The following is a 25,471-nucleotide window of genomic DNA, read 5'->3' on the forward strand; positions in this document are numbered from 1 at the left end:
CCCTTATAAGGACCCTCCTTATGCAACACAAAATCAAATTAATAAGTCAATTGACCGTATGGAACTTTTTTTTTGGAAAATCCACAGTCGCTACAACCTCTGTCATTCGAGTGAGCGCTCTGTAAACCCCCATTGTGTAATAGCTTGCATATCACATAGAGAATGTAAACCGCACTAGATGTAATAGGCTTGACTAAGAAGACATTGAGGGGGATCAATCCCGCGTCATCCGTATGGATAACCACCCTCCAAACCAATTTAGCCATTCCGAATGACAATTGACCATATGGTTATACACAAAAAAAAAACACTAAAATAAAGCTCACCATTAATTATCATAACCAAGAAACACATGGGAGGGGGAGATAAATGATTAAACAAAAAAACTGATCAAAACGAGAACACTCTGCAGTCTCCCTCATGAGATAAATATGTACATGACAAACCCCTCTATAGTTGATAATTTAAGAGTATACGAGAAAACCTTTTTCGCGCTGTGGTTACTGAAATGATTTCACAAGTCAAAATCCCTACTTCTACGCGAATTTGCATAACATTAACTCTCCCCGAGCTGCACATCATTCAGGAGCTGATCTTATATCTAGACAACCTTACTCACATTTTGATTAAGGAGTGTTGCAAAATCACCAGACTGGACGTCTACAGGAGGATGCAGTGAGAAAACATACGAGACAGGCCTTGACTTCAGCATTGGGTTTCTGGCTTTAACCTCATCAAATAATTCTCCAAGGTTCTGTTCGTCAAATAGAAATGAATCGTTGAGAAAAAAGCAGCACTCCCTCGCCAGCTTTTCCACCTGAGGCAACAGTCTCAAACATTCAATTTCAGTGAAGTAAAGAGGGGGGGGGGGGGGATAATCTAAATCAATGAAGCATTTCTATTAGCACAGATGTGATTTACGGAAGGGGACTAGGTTTTATAAGGAGAATATATTACAAAACTTGCCAAGATTTAACAACGGTTCAAAATGACTCGAGAGCCTCAGCCAATAGAAAAGAACAGAGAAACATCTTTAGTTTTCCCCGAAAGAGATTTTCAGGCATTCTCTTCGAAATGTGCATTGCTGTATGCAACAATATTGGGACAATTAAATAGCACTCATATTCCTGGTGGAGTGCTTCCCCCCTTAAAATGGTCCTACCCAGCATGAATCTGGATTAGTAAGATTGGATCCCCCATACCAAATGGTTAACAGAAAAAAAAAAAAATATATATATATATATATATATATATATATATATTGATAAAATTAGATAGCACACATAATATGAAGTCAATATGCTAGGCTTCCATGAATTATCTTTTCTTTCCTTTCCTTTGTCATTCAGTGGTGGGGTGAGGGTTGCACCGAAGGGTATGGCAGAGGAAAATATAATTGTTTCTATTCATGAGACAGCAGAAAATATTTTCTCATCTGAAAGTTCAGGTATTGCAATCATGCCAAGTAAAGGCAAAAATGATATATCAATTGAGTAGTGGAACAATATGAGAAAACAACAGCAGATTAGTGCGTTTATATCACAGAAATGCACACCGAGCAACATAGTATCATATACCTTCACATAGACATCCTATTTTATACCTCAATAGACAAAAATGTAATACCTTTTCATTTCATTTCCCATTGCAGATGCTTAAAATATCAAGCAGCTCCACATACAATGCATATTTTTTCATGTCAACTACCGAAAAACTCAATTACTAATAACTAATTGATAGAGATTTAGCATTTATGTTTCCAGGTTCCTTTCCTGCCTCCATCCCCATCCCCATTACACCCACAAATAGTGCACTTCGACAGAACTGTCAGAAAGTTAGGAAAAGTTAAGAAAAGATTCAGGGAGAAACTACTCAAGGAATCTCGGGAAGTTGTTCAAAATTACCAAAATATGCAATAACTTCCGAACTTGTCCCTTGTCAATTAACTTTTTAAGTAGAAAGCACAAAAAAGACTTGGTCCAATTAGATCCTGTTCTTCCCTTTCACATAGTTCTATTGGGAATTACCAAAGCCAGTATGAGTAAATTACCTGTAGGTATGAGAAACGTAAGTTATTCATGGTGATAATTACTTTAGCTTCATATAAGGCATCTCCAAGCATCCGGATGGCAAAATATTCAAAAAAGGTCTGCATCATGTTCCTATGCGCTTCTTTATGTTCTGATTCAAATTTTGGGAACCACAGGACACATTTAACTTCATTCCATGGAACTGAACTCCCTGCAGTTTTGGATATTATCGTGTTGTATGGATGTGAATGGCCCCACAGAATTCTGACACCAGCTGGTAACTGGTCAAGTGTGGATTCATCTCGAAGGGATGTTGTGGAGATTATCGAAGATGGAGGATAAAAACGTGCAAGATGTGATGAAAAATATAAATCATTGTCATCCAGTATGAGGATGCACCCATGATAGGGTACAGGAAACCATTGCAGAAGTGACCGCACATCAGCAGCATCATTCTCCGGCAGGCATAAACTTGACAGAACACCAGAATAAGCAGATGGAACTGAATCGTGAGAAAAGAAACATGAATCTCCATTCCGGCATCCCTATAGATATGTAAATTTAGAATATGTCAGATAGGAGGATCAATAACCTTGAGAAAATTTGGTAAGAAGAAAATACAGAGAAGCCAAAGATATGCATTAGGACCATTTAATATATGATAAATTTTTGGATAAGGTAAATAAGCACCCAAAAAGTATTTTCCTCTTCTATCTATGCTTATTTTCAACTCCCTGAAGCATTTTGTCGATTCTTCCCCATTCTTTCTCCTCCTCCCTTCCACTAATGCAAGCTCTTCTGCCTCCTCATTCTGTTATACACCTTCTCCTATCTCTTTCCAAATCCAAACCACCACTCCCCTCCTTCACCAAACTCCCCTTTCTCCTCCTTCGCGAGCAATCACGTACAGAATGTGAAAATACATGCACTTGCAGATCATGAAATCTTATTCTAAAAACAAATAATTAGCTCACTTAGTTAAAATGGTAGCACGGTATATATTTCAAAAGCAGGTCGGCCATACTTGTGATGATTCCCAAGGTCAAATATGACTACTTAGGTCTACTAAAATCCACGGTATGTCGGTATATAATAGTTGCCATGATATTATTCAATGGAAGCAGGTGTTTAGACGTTCGGCCCGGTTTTTTGGGTGTCATAGGGGGGTGATTGAACTTTCTAATCCAATAAGGACCTATCCAGTGAGTAAGCTGGAGTCTCCAAACCATGTGCCAGTTGTTCAACCGAGTGGTACAAGACTCAATGATCGCACCACCTTGTTGATTGGGTTGCAATCCCAAAACCTCCGCACAACCACCGGACTTTCAGAGCTGACAGGAAGAGACAGAGGTCCCTGGAAAGCTATTTGGAGAAGCATGGCACCTAATAAGGTGAAATGTTTCTCCTGGTTGATAGTAAGAACGGCATGTCTTACCAATGAAGCTTTACAGAAAAGGAAATCTCACTTAGCTTCCATATGCCCTCTTTGTATGGAAGCTATTGAAACAAACAGCCACCCTTTCCTCCAATGCAAGGTAACCTCTCAGGTCTGGTCCTTATTCATCACCTTGGCTGGGAAAGCTAGACAATGCCAGAGCACAGAGCTGATCTATTGAGTTGCTGGATTAGAAGGAGGGAGAGGAAAAGCCAAAAGAGATGGTGGAAAACTGTCCCAGCTTGCATATGGTGGACTATATGGAAGGAGAGGAATGAGAGAATCTTCAAAGGCAGATCAAATTCCATTAAGAAGATCAAAGGAAACTGTATTTCTACTTTATTTTTTTGGTGTAAAGAGCAATGTATAGTAGATGAAATACAGATAGTGGATTTCCTAAGTTTGTTGTAATTAGCTATCCATGTAGGGGTGAAAAATGGGTGGATTGGATCGGATTTGGATGGATTGGATCGGATTGACCCAAAATGGATTGGATTACAATCCACTCATATAAAATATGGGTAAATATGGATTTGGTCAAATATGGTTTGGGTAAAATGGTTCTAACCCATTTAAAACCTCTCTATGTTTCCTTGAGTAAGTGAAACTGGGAATCGTCTCTATCTTCTCCATAATCTTCTCCATAATGATATTCAAATATAAAATGCATCAATATTTAAATTTTGAAATGTCACATTCAGAACTTATATAGTTTTTGCATCACAAATGCAAAAATAAGGATGTTGAACACAATTCATTTTGTAATATTTCTTTTATTCTAATATATTCGTAACTTATTAAAAGGGTGATATTTATTAATAACAGAAAACTACAAAAGTGGTTATAAATAAATAAATAATAAATCTTTTATCCTACTTTTTCTTTTTCCCTTTTTTCCCGTCATTTTTTCTTGCAAGTGATGCAAGGAAAGTGCTCTGGGTTGTCTTTTCTATTAATTTTATTAATTTATGCAATATTTTTGGTACATAAATTTAATTAACGGAAAAGGACCAAAAATACCTCTGAACTGTAGGAAAAGGTTTAAAAATACCCTCTATTCACCTTTTGGTCTAAAAATACCCTCTACTCATCTTTTTGGTCTAAAAATACCCTTTCATCCATCTTTTTGGCCAACTTTAACCCTTGAAACTAACAACCCTCTTTTTATTTTTTATTTTTTAAAAGTATTTATCATGTGTCATTTTCTTCTTGGATGAAATAAAAATCCCACCTCCACTTATTTTTTTCATGATAAATAGTTTTAAAAAAAGAAGAAGAGGGTTTTACTATAATTTAGGAGTATTTTTGACCCTTTTTTGTTTAGTTAATATTGGGTCCCAGAAGAAGGTGCAATAAATGCATCTTAAATTTAGGTGGGACATACATTGACATTATGTAGAATATCAACTACAACTTATATATAATTATTTATTTCCAAAACAAAAAGAGGGAGAGAGAGAAAAGTTTGATGAGGGAAGTGTAGGAAGGAGATAAAGTAGGAGTCTAATTGTACATTTTGTTTTACAGTTGGAAGCACCAAATTTATTGGAGACTTTTACGTGTTAAATGGATAATGAATATCCAAGGGAGTAAACGACCGATCTGTTACGGGTCTTAAATGGATATTCATAGTTTACCCATTTTAACCATATTTGTTTGGGCTTTTAAAATTAGCTGAAGTCCATATTTACCCATTTAAAAAATGAGTGATCCAACTCATTTAATATGGGTAAAATGGGCTGATTTTCACTAATATGGTCTGAAATTGCCACCCCTATATCCATGTTGCCAGTTTCAAAAAAAAAAAACATTGTTATTGGCAAAAACTTGAATAAGCCATAAAACTAGTGATACCTGTAAAGAGAAGAAAAATTTGCAAGCGGGCCTCTGTGCTTGTAAAGAATGAGAAAAGGAACAGTGGGGACCCCGGTTGCACATGCCTGCGAGAAAATACTTACACAGAGAAGCTTCCCTGGTGGAACCACCATTACCATAGACCAACAAATCATGCTTTCCAGAGACATCCGTAGAAGACCGAGTTCTCATCTAGTCAACATCGAAAAGGAAGATGATATCAAAATCTTGACATCAAATAAAACAGCAAAGTAAAAGCACAATACAGTACCTCTTTGACTACGCTTGCCAAATTTTGAGCCACCTTATGTGCTAAAGATTCATTGTGGCCCAAAAATGGAACAGAAATGCATTTCCTTATTTCACTACCTTGTTCACGGAGCTCATAATTCATATCTAAGGCATCAGCATCTAAATACTGCTCACAGTCGAGATGGCACTTGTGCTGATATTCATTTGGATTATAATAAGATGGTATGCCACTTGATGTAGCAAGAAATTGGGGTCGATATCGATGCAAAGAGTCCAGAACTTCATCATCTGCAGCAGCACAAGCTTAGTACAAAAAAACAAAGGATCTAAACTGGTAAAATTCAGGATGACATACATGATTCAGTAACTTGGTTCAGTGCCGATTGCAAGAGATTATGGAATAAGCACCACTCTTCTTCACTTTTTGGAAGCACTATTTTTCTGTCTTTTGTATCATCCAACTTGAAGAGTTGTCTTAAATGTTCAAGGCGGTGTTTGTCCTTCATTTGGAGACATATATGTAAGAAGAAGAAAACCCACATCCCAGCAAAATAAAGCAAAAGAACCAAGGGATAAGAGGGAGGGGAGGGGGGAGAATATCCTGGTGTCATGTGGTTTTACCTTGAAGGCACGCTGCCAGAACTGAAATGCGCACGAATTTGCCATACAGGTTACCTCTTTTCTACCCGTTAAACCAGTGGCCCTAGAATCTCCACTGAAAAAGTCGTCAATGTACTTCATGAACTGGAAAATCAAAATTATTGATCAAAGAATGTTCAATTAATCTAAACATCAATGAAATGTGGCATTCTCATGTCCAAGCATATAGGGATAGTACCAAATTTTCTTGGCCAAAAGGACGAAGAATGGGCTGTGGCTGCATATCCATCAATATACCAAGAACAATGCCTTCTCGTAACATTCCTATGGCTCCAAACTTGACTATTAATACAGAAGCATCAAATGAAAGAGAAAAGCTGGAAAGCAATCGTCCATAAAAAGTAGGCTCATAACGGCTCCTTTGAGGTACTTTTTGTAGTGCATGGATGTCAACAAGCAAACTCAATGCATCCTCAACCACTTCAGGTTCTGGAGGGTCTAAAGCCTTCCGTAGCAGAACTAAACCAAACATCCATAAGTTAAATTCTAATATCCCACATTACAAACAGAAGTAGACCAACAAAAGGAAGAGAGAATTATGGAACATAGCCAACAAACTTACGCAAATTGATGATAATAACACTCAAGACCATGCTAATTTGGATGACTGGCATTTGTTCAGCCCATCTATAAATTGATTAGTCATGCTTTGTGCCTAAACTATGGATAACAAATGAGCAGGTCGGTTTGACTTCTTGGTCCAACCAGCCCACCCTGTAGAGGGCGCCATGGATCAGATAATAGAGTAGATTAGACAAGTTTTTTCTAATACTTGCAGCAAATTTGTCTCATGTCATTATTCCCATTCTTTTGGTTGTAGGCATGGGAGGAAAGTCTTCACACTTCAGAAACAAATCATAAATATAAAGGACTCTACATGATTTCACTCCTTACCATATTAGACATTTCAATTCTCAGTTGATAACATGTATTAAATTGTTAATGAATACATTTTGCATTGTGACCTTGATAACCAACATATCTCTTTGACCTTCAAGACAGCCAGTTTCCACAGAAGAGCAAATTATAGCTCAAGCAACAGTACGATCTGAGCTCTCAAACCAACTGAGAACCATAGAAGATTTTACAGAACTGACCAGAATCATTCTCCTAAGCTGATAGTGAATTGCAGTAGCTACAGTTAACAAGCACATGGAGATCAGCAGGCACTTTTTTGAAAATGCTAACCATCACTTTGGATATAAACTTTCATGGAGAAGAATATATAGCAACCAATCAATAATATGATGAAATAGCTAATTGGCTATCTGAACTTTTAAGCTGAATGATAGCAATAAATTGTGTATTAAAGTTAAGTGGTCCAGATTGGTTGAGGGAATATTATCTTTTTATATGGTATGAGCTAGCTTTTGAGATTGAGTTAGACACAAGATTCATTTTCTTAACTTGAAATCAAAGTCAAACCCATAATAACGCTTGATTTACCCAATGTTAGGCCCCCATTATATGGTGTCCATGCTCTAGATATATAGTCCTAGGCGTGCGGGAGACGGGAGGTGTTAGAGTCTCACTTTGGTTGATTAGCTCCTTTCATGGTCTTAGCTCTTCGGAAATCCTTAGTTCATGAGTTAGCTTTTGCAAGGTCCATTTTATTAACATGGTATTGGAGATAGATGCATCCTTATTCTATGTTTATCCAATGTTAGGCATCCACATCATATTGTCCACACGCCAAAAGTCCATTCCTGCGAGAAGGGGTGTTAAGCACAAGGACTAGGAATAAAAAATCTGGAAATTCAAAACAGTTGTCTTTTGATGAAATGGCTTTGGAGATTCTGTGATGAAGAAACTTCCCTCTGGAAGGAAGTAATTGTTCACAAGTTTGGACAGAACAGTGCTCGGTGCTCAAATGAAATGAATTGCACTTATGGGGTGGGCGTATGGAGGGCTATCAGAGGTCTATGGTCAAAGCTCCTGGAGAACTCTAAAATCAGAGTGGGCAATGGTAACAATGTTAGGTTCTGGAAGGATAACTGGATTAGGGGAAGTACCACTGCAGGATAAATTTTCAGATCTCATATTACTATCTAGCAACCCTGAAATTGTTGTGTCTGAATGCTGGTCCCCCCTAGGTTGGGATCTTAACTTCAGAAGGCACTTAAATGACTGGGAGGTAGAAAGAGTAGTCGACTTGCTAAAAGAAGTGGATACTTTTGGTGGGACAACAATGGAGCATGAAAGACTTAGATGGAGACACAGTTCAGAAGGAAGTTTCACAGTAAATAAGCTATACAAGAGGGAGAATAGCATTATGCAGGAGGAAGAGCTGAAGATATGGAGAAATGTCCGGAAGAACATAGCCCCTACAAAAGTGAAATGCTTCACATCATTAGTGGTAAAAAAGGCATGCCTTACTCTTGAAGTGTTACAAAAGAAGGGGAGAGCTGTGGTGACTAGATTTTTTTGTGCAATGAGACTGGGGAGACAAACAATCACTTGTTCCTACACTGTAAATTCACAGCTCAATTATGGAACTTGCTTTTCAGTCTCACAAAGACAGCGTGGACAATGCCTGAACATACAGCTGATCTAATGAGCTGTTGGATGAAAAGAAGGGGGAAGTAAATGTCAGAAAAAATGGTGGAGGATAATACCCTCTTGCATATGGTGGTCAGTCTGGAGGGAGAGAAATGGAAGGTGTTTTGAAGACAAGATCAGATCAGTCCATGATGTGAAATGGAATTGTCTAGTGACTTTATTTTTTTGGTGTACACAAAACTGTATAGAGGAAATAGAGGAGTCTACTTTCTCTGTAACATGTTTTTGATGGTACGCCAGCATTTCCAATGCTGAAGAATACAACAGGACTAATTTCTCAAAAAAAATATATGGTAATCACGAGATGTGTATGGACCACCATGAGAGTAGTGGAGTCACTGGGATATGATATCATAAGAGTGATTTGAGTTGGAAGTGGTCTGAAATGGCAAAATAGTCACACAAAAAAGGCCGAAAACCAAATTTGGAATCAAGCTGAGCTTCCAGGCACCGGTCGAGATGGCCTTGTGTAATGATGGAGGTGTCCTCTGCAAGGAAATGGTCACGGAAAGCTTACAGTAAACTTCCCATATCATGGCCGCCATCACGAGTTCAAGCCTGAGTAGGAAAGGCATGCCACTGATGAGAGCTCGTTGCGAGACAGACATCAGGGGCCCAGCTTTGAATATAATAATGTTGCAGCATATTTTGGCCAACACAACCCTCAACCGGTGGAAGCTGGTCTTAGGGAAATAAGGGGGCTTGCGAAGACCAAGACTGGGCAACAGTAACACAAGAGACCCTAGCAGTATAAAAATAACCCATTGGGGAAAAAGAAGAAGTGGGGTCATTAAGAGACTTGAGAACACTTTGGAGGAGGAACATAGCTCAACCATTAATACTTCACATGGTAAGCTTTTAATGAAGAAATTTGGTAGATTCCAACTCTTTGATGTTACTATTACATCCCCTTTTAATAACATTTGTTCTGCTAGGTCTATGAGCTATTTTCTTGATAAATATGGGTACTAGGGGAAGAAGGTGGCATTGACCGAGAAATATTAGTACTTCAAATATAGCCGGAGATTCAACTTTTTTGGCTAAAACTCTGACAATACACGCTCAACTTATGTGGAACAAACATGCGCTCTACCATATCAGAGGACTTGTCTTATAGGCACAGGTTAAGTAATTGTCAGGTGTTAAATAGGCCTTGGCTAAGTTAAGGTGTCTTACTGAAAATTCGGACAAGAGTAAGTGTTACTCTATGTATTCAACCCCATATTTATAATCTTCACAGCTTATGTTGAGGCCGCTCCCCTTGTGTTTCACTTTTAGAGTTATGTATTTTCTATAAAATGATGCACATATGTCCAAGGTAGCGGGTAGACATGTCCAGTTGGTTCGCTTCATGAAAGTTAAAAGACATCCAGTACGGGTCACGTGCTCCTCCAAATTTGGGGTGTGATATTTAAGTTTCGATATTTGTTGACAAACAATCTTGTTATCTCCTTAGAGAAGTCGGCAAAACATTTTTCATAATAATCCTCATAGCACTCGTAACAGTAAAGCAAATTCATAGTAGCGCAAGACTAACGATGTAGAAAGAAAATAGGAGGACAAACAAGACAATTATACATCTCTTCCATCCCTAAGCATGCTTTGTTCATTTTCATTAAATTACAGAAAAATTTCACAACAAAACTCAAGTTGAAGCAGCAAAGCAATTTCATGAAGATAATCATGTAAAAGGAAAGGGAAAGAAAAGAAATTCTGATGCTCAGAATCCAGCAAAAAAAAGAACGGAATTTTAACTGATTACCTTTGGGATCATTGATGGCTTTAGATTCAGCACAGCAAAGGAGAAGTACCTGCTGCCTTAACGATAATCTCAGTATTGCAGGAGGCTCATAATCCTCTAATTGACCGTAAAATGATCTTTTTACCAATCGATATACATGGCCGTCACAAGTCCGTCCAGTTCTCCCTCTCCTTTGGTCTGCCTGCATCTCAAAACATTAGAAGCAATAATCGCATGAAGAGAGATCAGTATTGGCAAACATGGGGTGCACTTGGTACCTGTGATTTGGAAACCCACACAAGCTCTGCAGAATCTGTTTTCCTATTATTATCCCAGAAAACTTGTAAAGAACGGCAAGAATCAATGACATAGCCCACCTTTGGTATCGTAACAGAAGATTCTGCAATATTTGTCGCCAAAATAACCTGGGGAAAAGTTTAAGTTTCAGATAGAGGCATCAGTATATTTTTGATAACTAGCAAGAGGCATCAACATTGTAGAGACGAGAATGGAGTAACCATATTCATTTTACTGACTATCTACAGCAGCTAGTTGCAGAAATAAAACCAGGAAACGGGGTTAAGGGAAATGTTAAGAGATGTTATAAGAATGTTCTTTCCTGCAAGAACTCTTACTCTATCTTTTGAGCAGGCCAGGGGCTGTGGGGGGTTATAAGTACTTTAGTTGTTCCCTTTTTTTGATGGTGGTGTATGGGCCACCTTGCGTGCACCTCGACTAATTCTAGCAGGTACATGCTACCTCCCACCCGCACAGGTACCGGGTAAATCTGTCCACCAAGGCTTGGGGCCTTGTGCAAATGAGAATCACCTAGTTTTTTTTGTCTCTACTGGGATTTGATTAACCCAAGACCTCATGGTTCTCCCCACTCTATTGACCAACTATGTCACACCCTTGGGTGCAGTACTCCGCCTGCTTTTAGGACTATCTCCACAGATTTTTGAGATACTGATGGAAGTTGAAAAAAGAGAGTTAGGAAAGCATACCTTACGATGCGACTTACAGATTTTCATGGCATTGAGAGCTTGTTCAGTGTCGATACTACGATGTAGGATATGAACCTTAAATGTTTCGCTGAAACGCTTCAATAAGCGCCACTGCTGCTCAAGTGCATAGTACGTTGGAAGGAAGACCAAAATTCCTTTTTCGATATCCATTTCATTTTTATGGATGTGTATAATTAGATTGAGTATGAGCTGATACATTTCAGGGTCGATATCAGCAGCAACTGCCAATGGACTTGGACCAGAACAGCATTTCAGAGCCGCCTCTTCTGCTTCCATATTAAAGAGTTCAGCTACCTGTTAGGAAAATAATACTCATTGCAAATCCCAATTTATATAAAATGGAATACATTAGTAATTTATAGGAAGCACTTTTGAATATCCTCTAAATAAATCACTTGCTGCTCTTTTTGATGAAGTTAGGATGTTCATAATTTTTCCCTTGCTGATAAATTTAAAATATTCCATAGTCTGGCAGGCAAAGCAGAAATATTACCCTGTATAAAAAATTTTGCAGTATAAAAATATACCATGCAGTGACTAGAAATTACATAAACTGCAATGAGTTTTCTCAACAACATACATCATAGAAGCCAAATAGGAAAAGGGAAATTAATTAAGTGGAAGACCACAGTAAATGTACGTCCTATTTTAGATACTGAACAGTTTGTAAGGTGAATAAGGGGTTAGTTTTTTTATTACTGTGTGAAGTTTTGATGTCTAGTACTTAGAAACTAGACTAGTTTGATAACATCAAGTTCAACTTAGAAAATAGACTAGTTTGATAACATCAAGTTCAACTTGAAATAACTAAAATTTATTTGACCCGCTTTCCTTTTTTATATGCTAAGAATTACTTGACCCCTTTCCCAACCTGCAAAGCTCTCCATCCAGTAAAAATTCAATGTAACTTACAATATTAGTATTCTATGTTAATATCACTTTACTCTTCATGTGATCCTCATAGCATATAACTCATATTCACACATTTCATTTGGTATTTTAAACAAAGAGGAGGCCTTACTTGAGAGGAAAAGTTAGAAGTACCAAATCATGGTATCATGGATCTACTCTCTCTAAATTAGGGTAATCTTACTATTTGAAAACTTGCGCATTCTCCCGTTAAATGGATAATTTTATTATTGTTAGAATAGGAATAGGTGTACATAATCCTACTTAGAAGAGGAATAGGTGTACATAGTATCCTAATTGGAAAAGGATTGTTTTATAGTGTCTATAAATAGAGTCTTTGTGTAATATTGTTCTTACACAATTTAATAATATTTTTCTCCTATATTTCTCACATGGTATCAGAGCATTGGTGAGAAAATTCAAAGGTAGAAACAAGTCACCGTGCGTCAATTTCTGATGGTTTGTTGGAACTGATTTGTGTCATCTTTTGCTCTATGGGTGTTGTGCGAAAACCAACACCACCACGATACTCGAAGGGCTCAGGCGACCAAACCCAAGTCAGAACCACCGGATAACATCACCCCACGAGCTCTCACGCGCCGATCAAAGGTGACAATTTTCCGGCGAGATCTAGCTTACGCGCCAGTGAGTGAGGGTTGTTCCGAACGATTTTTTTGAGCAATTTTTTTAGTTATAGTCGTCCAGCCATTCCGACTAGATCCGTGCAGTTTGTGACCAGATTTGATCACCGGAATTAGGGTTCTAGCGAATTCCAGGTTGTTTCCAGTGAGATCCAAATTTTCCGACAACCAAATCTCTGTAATCCAGTGTTTCTTGTTGTTTTCAAGACAAATTTCACATCATGTTTTTCTGGTGTGATGTTTTTGGTTCCAAAAATATGGGGATCGTTTGCTATATGCCTGGCTCGCCTCCGCAGTGCTGTGTGACAAGAAAGTGCCACCAAAACTCAAAGGCAAGTTCTACAAAGTGGTGGTTAGACCGACTCTATTGTACGGGGCGGAGTGTTGGCCAATCAAGAAACTTCATGTTCAGAAGATGAAAGTCGCGGAAATGCGAATGCTATGGTGGATGTGTGGGCACACTAGGATGGATAGAATTAGGAATGAAGATATTCGAGACAAGGTGGGAGTGGCATCAGTTGAGGACAAGATGCGGGAAGCGAGACTGAGATGGTTTGGGCATGTGAAGAGGAGAGACACAGATGCTCCAGTGCGGAGGTGCGAGAGGTTGGCTATGGACGATTTCAGAAGGGGCAAAGGGAGGCCGAAGAAGTATTGGGAAGAGGTGATTAGATATGATATGGCACAGTTGCAGCTCACCGAGGACATGACCTTAGATAGGAGGCTGTGGAGGACTCAGACTAAGATAGTGGGCTAGGTGACTTATCTTTTCTCCATAGTATTCGTAGTTGTGCTCATTTTTCTGCGCTCTCTCTCTCTTCAATTTTTCTGCGCCTGCTGCCAAAACCAACAACACCACGAGGTGCGGAACACTCAGGCGAGCAAACCCCAGGTAGCTCCTCTGAGATCTGCTCAGCCACACGCCGTCACGTGCCGCCAAAAGCCGCAGATCTGCGCCGCCACGCGCTGCACGCGCCGACGCGTGTGGCAGTTTTTGGCCATTTTTCGGCTCTGTTTTTTCTCCCAGGGTGGTCGCCTCTGCATTCCGAGGCTGACCATATATTTGTATCCAGTTTTCCGGCGAGTGAACAGTGCTCCGACGGTGAACAGTGTTTTTCCGACAGTGAACAGTGTTTCGACAGAGAACAGGTTTTACTAACTTGGAGTTGGTACCTCCAATAGCCCATTTCCGATATTTTAGCCTATAAATATTTATTGCAGTGCCAAATTAAGTACCTGTCTCACTGTTATTAAACAATTGCTAACTTGTGCTATGCTATTGATCGCCCGTTTATCTGAGAGTAACCTTTCAATAGCGTATTTCTGCTTTTCTGGCTTTAGTGAGCGATGATAAACTAGGGTCATGTTCTCGGTTGGGATCAAGGGCCAGGGTTGGAGGGGCTAAGGGGGCTGAGGGAAGAGTTTAATAAAGGGGAGAGGGATTTTCCGACAACAAAAAAGCTTTTCTCCCCAACCGAGGTGATTGAGAGTAGGGTCTTGGAATATTGGGACTTTATCGGGAAAGTCCATAGAGTTAGTTAAGATTCTTAAGAAGAGTAAGATTAATATAGCTTGCGTCCAAGAGACTAAATGGGTAAGACCTAAATCTAAGGAGGTGGACGGGTACAAACTTTGGTTTTCGGGCAAGTCGAGGTATAAGAATGGAGTAGGGATCTTAGTAGATAGCAAGCTTAGAGATCAGGTGGTAGAGGTTAGGAGGACCAATGATAGGATGATGACGATTAAGTTAGTCGTTGGAGGGCTCACCCTGAACATTATTAGTGCCTATGCGCCGCAAGTGGGGTTGGACGAGGAGACAAAAAGGCGCTTTTGGGAGGACTTGGACGAAGTGGTGGTCAGTATACCGCCTACTGAGAAGCTATTCATAAGAGGAGATTTCAATGGGAACATTGGGTCTGTTTCGACGGGCTATGACGAGGTGCATGGAGGATTTGGCTTCGAGTGCAGGAATAGTGGAGGAGCCTCACTCCTGGATTTCGCAAAAGCTTTTGGTTTAAGGGTGGCCAACTCGAGTTTTCCAAAGAAGGAGGAGCATTTGGTAACCTTTCGTAGCTCGAGGGCGGCGACGCAAATAGACTTCTGGCTCCTTAGAAAAGATGATAAAAGCCTCTGTAAGGACTGCAAGGTCATACTAAGTGAGAATCTTACGACCCAACATAAACTATTGGTCATGGACTTGGAGATAAGAAGGAAGAAGAAGAAGAGGGTCGTGGATGACCGACCGAGGATTAGGTGGGGTCGTTTGACTCCGTCTAGTGCCCTAGAGATAGGGGAGAAGCTGATGGCTATGGGGGCGTGGGATAGTAGGGGGAGGCGAGCAGTATTTGGGATAGGACGGCCAGCTGCATTAGGGAAACAGCTAGAGAGGTGCTGGGGGTCTCACGAGGCCGCCATGGTGGGCACCGAGGGGATTGGTGGTGGAATGGAGAAGTCCAGGGAAAGGTAGAAGCAAAGAAGCAGGCATATGTAAAGTTGGTAAATAGTAAGGATGATGAAGAGAAGCGAACGAACAGGAAAAAGTATAAGTTGGCGAATAAGGAGGCGAAGATGGCAGTTTCGGCGGCTAAAACGTCAGCCTTTGAACGCCTTTATGCAGAACTAGAGGAAAAAGGCGGGGATAAGAAGCTATTTAAGCTTGCCAAGGCGAGAGAGAGGAAGGCACGCGACTTGGATCAAGTGAAGTACATCAAGGACGAGGATGGTCAAGTACTGGTACAGGAATCCAGCATTAGACAGAGATGGCAGTCATACTTTCACGAACTCTTGAACGAAAGAGGGGACAGAGACTTTGTGTTGGGAGACTTGGAGCACTTGGATAGGCGTCGCAACTTTGGGTATTGTAGGAGAACAAAGGTTGAGGAGGTTAAGGGACCTGTTCGTAGGATAAGCAGGGGAAAAGCGACCGGACCTAACGAGATCCCTGGGGAATTTTGGAAGAACGCATGTAGGGTAGGATTGGAGTGGCTGACTGCGTTGTTTAATGTCATTTTCAGGACATCGAAGATGCCGGAAGAATGGAGGTGGAGTACAATCATTCCCGTGTACAAGAACAAGGGAGACATTCAAAGCTGCAACAACTATAGAGGTATCAAGCTGCTAAGTCACACCATGAAAGTGTGGGAAAGGGTGATAGAAATGAGGGTGAGGAGTAGTGTGTCTATTTCAAAGAACTAGTTTGGATTCATGCCGGGGCGCTCGACTACAGAAGTCATTCATATCTTAAGGAGATTGGTGGAGCAGTATAGGGAGCGAAAAAGGGACTTACACATGATATTCATTGACCTAGAAAAGGCCTATGACAAAGTTCCAAGAGAGGTCCTACGGAGATGCTTGGAGGCGAAATGTATACCTGCGGTGTACATTAGAGCGATTAAAGACATGTATGATGGAGCTAAGACCAGGGTAAGGACTGTAGGAGGGGACTCGGAGCACTTTCCTATTACGATGGGGTTGCACCAGGGATCGACTCTTAGCCCGTTTCTATTCGCCCTGGTGATGGATCAATTGACAAGACAAATACAAGGTGAGGTGCCTTGGTGTATGTTGTTCGCGGATGACATAGTCCTGATTGACGAGACTCACAACGGAGTTAACGACAAGCTGGAGGGCTGGAGACAGACGTTGGAGTCTAAAGGATTTAAATTGAGTAGGACCAAAACAGAATACTTGGAATGCAGTTTCAGTGGCCTGCCGCGTGAGGCTGACGGGGAAGTGAGGCTTGGTACCCAGGCCATTCAAAAGAAAAGAAGCTTCAAATACCTTGGGTCTATTATACAGGAAGATGGGGATATAGACGACGATGTTTCACACCGTATCGGTGCAGGGTGGATGAAATGGAGGCTCGCCTCCGGAGTGCTGTGTGACAAGAAAGTGCCACCAAAACTCAAAGGCAAATTCTACAAAGTGGTGGTTAGACCGACTCTATTGTACGGGGCGGAGTGTTGGCCAATCAAGAAACTTCATGTTCAGAAGATGAAATTCGTGGAAATGCGAATGCTGCGGTGGATGTGTGGGCACACTAGGATGGATAGAATAAGAATGAAGATATCCGAGACAAGGTGGGAGTGGCATCGGTGGAGGACAAGATGCGGGAAGCGAGACTGAGATGGTTTGGGCATGTGAAGAGGAGAGACACAGATGCTCCAGTGCGGAGGTTGGCTATGGACGGTTTTAGGAGGGGCAAAGGGAGGCCGAAGAAGTATTGGAAAGAGGTGATTAGACATGATATGGCACAGTTGCAGCTCACCGAGGACATGACCTTAGATAGGAGGCTATGGAGGACTCAGACTAAGATAGTGGGCTAGGTGGCCTATCTGTTCTCCATAGTAGTTGTAGTCGCGCTCATTTGTGTATTAACATATGATTTTGCATGGGATTACTGCTTATATTAGTTGGCCCAGTTTACTTTGGGTATCCTATTTTATCTATAGTAGTTAATGCTCCTTTATCCCCGATCTTTCCTACCCTGACTTTATCGCTCTCATTATTCATATTTTTATATTGTTTGCTATATGCCTGGCTCTACTGACCTATGTCTTATTTTCCTTGTTTCTCCTCCCTTGTTCTTCTCTCTTAAGCCGAGGGTCTTTCGGAAACAGTCGCCCTACCTTTTAAGGTGGGGGTTAGGTCTGCGTACACTCTACCCTCCCTAGACCCCACATGGTGGGACTATACTGGGTTTGTTGTTGTTATTGTATTCGTAGTTGTGCTCATTTGTTTATTAACATTTGATTTTTGCATGTGATTACTGCTTATATTTGTTGGTCCGGTTTACTTTGGGTATCCTATTTATCTATAGTAATTAATGCTCCTTTCTCCCCGATCTTTACTACCCTGACTTTATCGCTCTCATTATTCATATTTTTATATTGTTTTCTATATGCTTGGCTCTACTGACCTATGTCTTGTTTTCCTTGTTTTCCTTGTTTTCCTTGTTTTCCTTGTTTCTCCTCCCTTGTTCTTCTCTCTTAAGCCGAGGGTCTTTCGGAAACAGCCGTCTTACCTTTTAAGGTGGAGGTTAGGTCTGCATACACTCTACCCTCCCCAGACCCCACATGGTGGGACTATACTGGGCTTCTTATTATTGTTGTTGTTGCTCTGATACTAGATGAGAAATATAGGAGAAAAATTTAATTGAATTGTGTAAGAACAATATTACACAAAGACCATATTTATATACACTGTAAAACAATCATTTTTCAAGTAGGATACTATAAACTATTCTTATTTCTATTTCTATTCTAAATAGGATTGTGTACACCTATTCCTATTCTAACATTTATGATATGAAATATCTTTACTTTATCAACAAATTTTAAAAAAATAGAAAAAATAGTAATGCATCAAATAGTCAAAGAGAGACATCTATATTAAGATGAAGAGAGTATAATCCGAATCATCCAGCCAATAGTGTCACATAACAATATGGTGAATTTTGTCAAATCCAAAATATTCACTTCTAGTGAACCATAGTTACCTACACAAAAACATCTACTTTTTTAAATGATAATGTATCTACCTATTCAAGGCCTAGTTGGTGTAAATTATCTCAAAGATTTTATATTTGTAATTAGAACACGGTAGTTATTTAAAAATCATTTGTATGTCGCAACTTTTATATCATTTTTTACAAATTTAATGCTGACCAAGGATGGAATAAAAGGAAGGATAGGGTTGATATAGTGTGTTGCTGGGGTTAAGGCTTAAGCAGTTGTTATTGCATTTGCAACAAATCAGAACACAAACAAATCAACTATCTCAAGAAATAACCGTTCAAATGAGGACCTTCCATCAAAATTTTAATTTAGAAATGAAAGATTCTTATTCCTTATATTGGTCTACATGAAAGCTAAACTAACAAAAGGTTATCATGTTCCAGAATGGCTTCCTTGGAGCAAACTTCAAGCTTATGTTTAAAAGTACAACTCGGAAAGGCAATAACAATAATGGAATTCAATGCAACTGCTTCATTTCTAGCAGAGATCTTTGCAGCCAATTACAAAGCCCAATAACTAAGAAAAAGAGGGGAAAAGGGGTAAAATAATAGAACACGAGAACTGACAGTTGTAATTGAACGTTAACAGAAAATTTTCAACAAATAAGACTATGTGAACAAGAACAGATTCATGTATCCACCCAAGGCAGTAGGACAAAGCCAAGTCAGGTTGACTCAGCACACTTCAAAACTACATTTTGACCGGTAAACCATGAATTTAAACATAAATAAACAAACTTAATCTGGAGAGAGGAGAATGCCAAAGTTACAGATTTTCCGCTAACTGTGGTTGATGGAGTATGCTTTAAAAAAAACCATAGATGCATGACAAATTTTCTATATAAGGAACAAGTTGCTGAATGTATTTTCCTTTTTGTGGACAAGTAAATGAAATAGATTCTTTTCTCTAAAGTAGATGAATCGTACCTGCTCAATATATGAAACTTTTCGCTGATATATGGTGTCTTGTCCGGAACTAGGGATTGCCAATAGCTCTACTCTTTCACCCCTATCGAGATCCCTAAAGTATTCACGGTATCTTGCTATATCAGCAGTAGCAGACATTAATACCACCCTGTAGAGTTGAGCCAAATAGACCCACAAAGCACACTATCAGTTTATCACCAATGAGATTGTGATGCACGCAACATAGTAGATCAAGTTTCCGAAGTAAAAAGGCAGAGAGATCACAAACAATTCATACAAAGATAGACAATTATATACAAAATACAGAAGAAGAAAATAGAACAAGAAAGAGAATGTTACCTCAGGTCAGTCTTTTTAAGCAAATACTGCTTGACGCAAACAAGAACGAGATCTGACTCTACAGATCTTTCATGCACTTCGTCAAGAATGATAACTTTGTATTTTAGTGCATTCAAGCCCTTCTCTAGCATTTCTTCCAGTAGAACTCCAGCAGTTTTGAACACAATCTTAGATCTGTGACATAACATTGACTTGATAAGTTAAGTAATGAAGATACATCACAACGAAAGAAACAATAATTAGTTGAAAAAAATTGCTGGATATGATTGGAACACAAACACATTCATATATCCATTACGGACATTCATTAATACTGTTTCACAAAAAGAGCGGGGACATTGCCAAGGAAAACGTAAAGATAGGTATACTTCCTTTTAACCACAACATCGCAGTTCAAACATCAGAATAATTCCATGCTGTTCCATGCAAACTGCATCTTAACAAATCAATGCTTAAGGTGCCAAAATGGCTTCCCATGCAATAACCACTGACGAGAGAAGCAATTACTGAAATTTTTTCTCCTATTCGTTTGTAATTTGTTTCAAATTAGTATTGAGTCTGGGATATCTAAGCTGGAAGTCTCATTATGAAGCTGCTCTTAGCTTCTTATATATATAGTAGAATATATGTTTTAAATTTGTTTACTGTATGTTATAAATTACTTATTCTGATTTTAGACGAACTTTATTTCCCGTTTCATCATTAGTTCCATGTGCAGATGTACTAATGTCAACATAGTGCTTCTATTTTAATTTTTTAGAGCTTAGGTTCTTTAGATTCAATTGTTTTGAAATTACATTGTGGCTAAAGCTCTGGTATGGAGAAAGACAAGTATACAACTCTAGTTTTCATTTTTGAGAATGGCTATACAGACTCACTAACAATATATCAATAGGAGGTTATGTTCTCTATAACTTAAACTATATAAATGTGACAATATAGTGTATTGAGATGCATATATTTCCCATGAAACTGCATTAACACATAAAAACAAGACAGGGAATGGGCTTTTAAATCTTTCAGTAACTGTACTACTTGCCAGTTGCAGGAATGGGCTTTTAAATCTATCAGTTAACTGTATTACTTGCCAGTTGCAGGGGATTCCCTTCTATTAGTTGCTTAAATCCTTCAGAGCTGGTACATTTAATTGGAGATGAAGAATATTAAATGATGTCAAAGAAATAAGAAGATAGAAATAGATTTATACTAGCAGTTATTTCGATTTCTCTGTAGGTCCCAGTAGCACTAATTTAAAGATACCCTCTAATAATTAGTTTAAATCATAGGGAGCTGGTACACTATGTTGGAGATTGAAGATTAAATGATATCGACTGAAATGAGCTTTACACTGGCGGTGTATTCTGATTTCTAAATTTCAAAATATTGAGTTTAGAAATAACCTAATAATCTTTCTTTATATCGTACACATTAGCTAAGAATTAGAGAAAGAAAATAAAGGGAAGCGTTTGTATTTCTACTTCTCAGTCTATTACTTCAGAAAAAGGGCAGCCCGGTGCACTTAAGCTCCCGCTATGCGCAGGGTCCGGGGAAGGGCCCGACCACAAGGGTCTGTTGTACGCAGCCTTACCTTGCATTTCTGCCAGAGGCTGTTTCCAAGGCTTGAACCCGTGACCTCCTGGTCACATGGCAGCAACTTTACCAGTTACTCCAAGGCTCCCCTTCAGTCTATTACTTCAGAGGATAAAAAATAAAAAAAAATAAAAAAAAAAAGCCAAATTAAACAAAAAATAAAATAAATAAAATGCCAGAAATGACCATAATTGAGCATGATGTAACGACGAAGTCGCTCTTATATTTTGAAAATTCATTAAAACTCATTTGACAAGGCCATATAGAAATCGTCAATGCATTAGATGATATCCAGTATCGGCAATTTTCTCCAGCCAAAATTGAGCATCTCTCAGTTTGTTTCAACATGTTGGGAACATTTTCTATCTTTCAACATAACATAGACAATGGATGCAAAAGATTCATTTATGGGACATGACTAATGGTGCCTAAGGCGTAGTCATGATGTTATGCTTACCTTACAGCTAGCGTTCTTAGGAGTCTTTTCTAGTCTATTTAGAGATTTGCATGTCAGTACTAAATGTAGAGAACTTCTAGTATCTTAGAAGCGCAAATAATAGGATTTCTTTACAAAGTAATTTTTTTATTAGTGATTAGGGGGATGGGGAAGCCCCCATATAAAACAGTACACCAAATAGGGCAAAATTGTGAGATTTTATATACCGACCTCAAGCTTGAGATAATGAGTAGCTGTTGGAACGCACCCTGAGACTCTTAACTTTAAAAAATGTGCATGTGTGTTTAAACTAAAGGATCTTCGTCAAATAAAATGTTTTCTCATAAGTGAATCCTTGGCAAGAGTAAAGACTATTTTACTCAACTATATAAACATACCACCCATGCAGGTGCACCAAAAGGTTTTCTATTACTTCTAACACTATGTAAACTTTTGCTTTTGCTGTCTCATATGTAGCTTATGTTATAGGATATAATGCAATCAAACTTCAGATTAGGAGAAGAATAGTAACCAATTCAAACATTATGAGTGAAAAGGTGAAACTCAAGCAAGGCATGGATGAAGAGTTTATCTGAGAGAGAACCAACAAAACCTACCTTTCTGAGTATACCCTGGAGTGGCCTATATGGTAGCCAACTTCTCCACCTACTTCACATTTTCGAGCCTTCGCCACCATTCTAGCAACTGCAACCACAGCAAATCTCCTTGGTTGTGTACAAAGTATGGGTTCCATGTTTTCTTCTAGTAGAAACTGAGGGACTTGCGAGCTTTTTCCTTAATTACCAAGCAACAAGTTACTAATTAAAGCGAGCAAATTGATAAATTCTAAACTAGTAGCATGACATTAAGCAAATGTTATGCACATTTCACAAAAAATTACTAAGCTAGTAATATGCCCAAAGTTCAAACAATGGTGTGGTAGAATTTACCATAGAAGAATCTAATAACCATTAATAACATCTGAATACTCATTTGACTTTTACCAACTAACTTGGAGCCCCAATGTTTAAAGCAGGATTTGGATAAGATACTTAAGTAACATGTATCATAAAAAGAAGTAAAGACACACTATTAATATAACAAGCATTTAAGGATAAATTATAACCATTTATGGATAAATTATACACGGGAGTACAGAACATTTCATAAATAGAAAACTGAAAGGAGCTGTCAATGAGAAAATTAAAGGTCATGAAAGAAACCAGTGATGAGGACATCGCAGGTCTCTTTCCTATGTAAGTCATGAATGCATCTAGTCTAGAGCACATACAGAGAATACATAGTTGAAGGCACAAAATACCAGGAAATATCATGAAATGTACAGTAGACACCAATGCAGTCAGCTAGGTGAAAGTGAGTAGTATAACCTGACCTCACAACCTCTGACTAATTTGATAGTGTACCTACTATCTCCCACCAGCATACACCTATCTCCAACCACCACCAAATACCGGGTAACTTCTAACCACCAAGGCTATGGGAAGAAATCATCCATTCTTTTTTACTCCATTGAGATTTGAACTTGGGACCTCATGATTCCTAACCTACGTCATTGACCACTAGACCATACACTAGGTGTTGATCACACAACTTAAAGGAAGTGTGACAGAGTTAAACCCTATGGTAATTCTAAAGGGCCAAACACTTGCATTTCTCACGAGAATTTTGTGTTAGATGAATTCACAATATAAAGTACCGACTTCGCACTCAAAGGTTTGACCTGGTGGTCTATGAAGTGGAGCAAACCTTAGAGACTATACGTTCCAAATCCCCAAAAAGAGAAGAAGAAAAAACTAGGTAACTTCTTCTCATCTATCTAGACCTTGGTGGGCAAAGTTACCAAATACTTATACTGGACTATTTGTGTGAGGTAGCTGATAAGTCAGCACGCAAGCTGGCCCAATCACCAAGTTATAAAAAACTTATAAAGTATCAAACTCATATATACGTTACTCTAAAATTGCTACTTACATACTCCGAGTGGACTTTGTAAGCCCTTTTTTAATAGTTCAGTATGCCATTTTTGCTAGACCACACCCTTGGTGCTGATCACACAACTAAAAGGAAGTGTGAGAAAGTCAACCCTATGGTAATTCTAAAGGGCCAAAACACTTGCATTTCTATTGAGAATTTCGTGTTAGATGAATCCACAATATAAAGCACCAACTTCACACTCAAGGGCTTGGCCTAGAGGTCTATGAAATGGACCAAACCTTAAAGACTAAGTTTCAAACCACAACAAAGAAAAAAAAACACTAAGTAATTTCTTCTCATCTATCTAGACTGGACTACTGGTGTGAGATAGCACATAACATAACCTAGGTGAACACAAGCTGGCCCAATCACCAAGTTATAAAAAAATAAAAAATAGCAAATTCATATATATGTTATTCTGCTTCCACGACACTTTAAACTTAAAAGTGCCTCTCCCTCCAATCTCCATACTCCACTGATTCAGTACAACTTTTATTATCCATCAGTATGCCATTTATTTATTAGATCATTGAAATTTAAAAAGTAAGCCAATAGAACTACAATTTTAAGTTTCATTAGTTAGTTCGAGAAAATGAGACATCTAATAAGACATATACTTCACTAGAAATTATAAAAATTTCTTCAAATCCCACCACTAGATGATTTCTTCCTATCTACTGGCCCGATCACCACGGTTATCAAAAAAAAAAAACTTTAAGCCTTCAATGTACATATATATACAGTCCGATTCCCAGAAATAAAAGCATCTATCGATACATTTCATATACGTGTATACATATGTAATCAGAGTCCAAAAAAAGGATATACAAGTTGATATTGAGCAAGAGAAATAGTACCGCAACCAGTTTCACCAATGATAAGAGTGACGCGATTCTCCTGAATTTTCTCAACGATTTTACTCTTCAACGCGGCAACTGGTAAAACAGGAAACTCCGAGGACGATGATAACTCCGGCGCTGATGGTGATGATGATGATGAAGTCGGAGAAGACGCCATTGGCCGGATAAATCAAAGCCCTAAAAACAATAAACTTAGCGAACAAGTTTCAAGCGAGTAGAACGATGGGGAAAAAAAATGTAAATTCTTCTGCTTTTTTGTTTGTTGAAGGGAAAGGGAACTGCTCCCGCCTATGGTATTTATAGTGCGGCGGTGATATTACGCGCTTAAAGATTTCGTGAATTTGTGCGTGCTCACTAAATATTACGGTCAATGTTTTTTTCAAAATTCAAAAATTATTTCAATCTTTGTCTCTCCTAAATCCTTTTTTTTTTTTTTACAATATTGTTTGTGTGTCCTAATGCAAATCTCGTCTTTTATTTATTATTTTTTGGGTCTAATAATAAAATCCTAATTCATATATGTCATTTTCTAACATGTTATTCATTAAATCGAAAATTGTCAAAAATATCCCTTAAGGTATAAAAACGATTTCAGAGTAACTGGAATTTATTTATTAATATAAAAATATCATTTAAGTTAAAAACACTCTAAATCTAATGGCTATTTCCATAGGGTAAGGTTAGATTCTATTGTAATGAATGT

The 25,471-nt window shown here is 38.7% G+C and overlaps 1 protein-coding gene across 1 annotated transcript; it reads right to left on the reverse strand.

The window, feature by feature from the left end:
* Nucleotides 1–306: 306 nt before the first annotated feature.
* On the reverse strand, nucleotides 307–25,027 carry LOC129898553 (DExH-box ATP-dependent RNA helicase DExH8). The gene is made up of 14 exons (XM_055973133.1): nucleotides 24,766–25,027; nucleotides 22,531–22,708; nucleotides 19,888–20,061; nucleotides 19,549–19,696; nucleotides 11,536–11,850; nucleotides 10,810–10,956; nucleotides 10,553–10,733; nucleotides 6,410–6,690; nucleotides 6,193–6,315; nucleotides 5,927–6,071; nucleotides 5,591–5,859; nucleotides 5,320–5,511; nucleotides 2,051–2,575; nucleotides 307–817 (listed from the first exon to the last, which is right to left on the reverse strand). The coding sequence occupies exons 1-14, from the start codon at nucleotides 24,923–24,925 to the stop codon at nucleotides 602–604; spliced, it is 3,054 nt and encodes a 1,017-aa protein (XP_055829108.1). The 5' UTR covers nucleotides 24,926–25,027; the 3' UTR covers nucleotides 307–601.
* Nucleotides 25,028–25,471: the final 444 nt, after the last annotated feature.

The sequence above is a fragment of the Solanum dulcamara genome, chromosome 8 (genome assembly GCF_947179165.1).
Source record: "Solanum dulcamara chromosome 8, daSolDulc1.2, whole genome shotgun sequence".
Classification (NCBI taxonomy): domain Eukaryota; kingdom Viridiplantae; phylum Streptophyta; class Magnoliopsida; order Solanales; family Solanaceae; genus Solanum; species Solanum dulcamara.

Bases quoted from the DNA above. Each gene is read 5' to 3' on its own strand.
- LOC129898553 (XM_055973133.1), bottom strand. From the start codon at position 24,925: ATGGCGTCTTCTCCGACTTCATCATCATCATCACCATCAGCGCCGGAG. The intron at 22,709-24,765 runs GTACTATTTCTC...TTGGTAATTAAG, and splicing joins CATTGGTGAAACTGGTTGCG to GAAAAAGCTCGCAAGTCCCT. The intron at 6,316-6,409 runs GTACTATCCCTA...TTGATTTTCCAG, and splicing joins CTTTTGGCCAAGAAAATTTG to TTCATGAAGTACATTGACGA.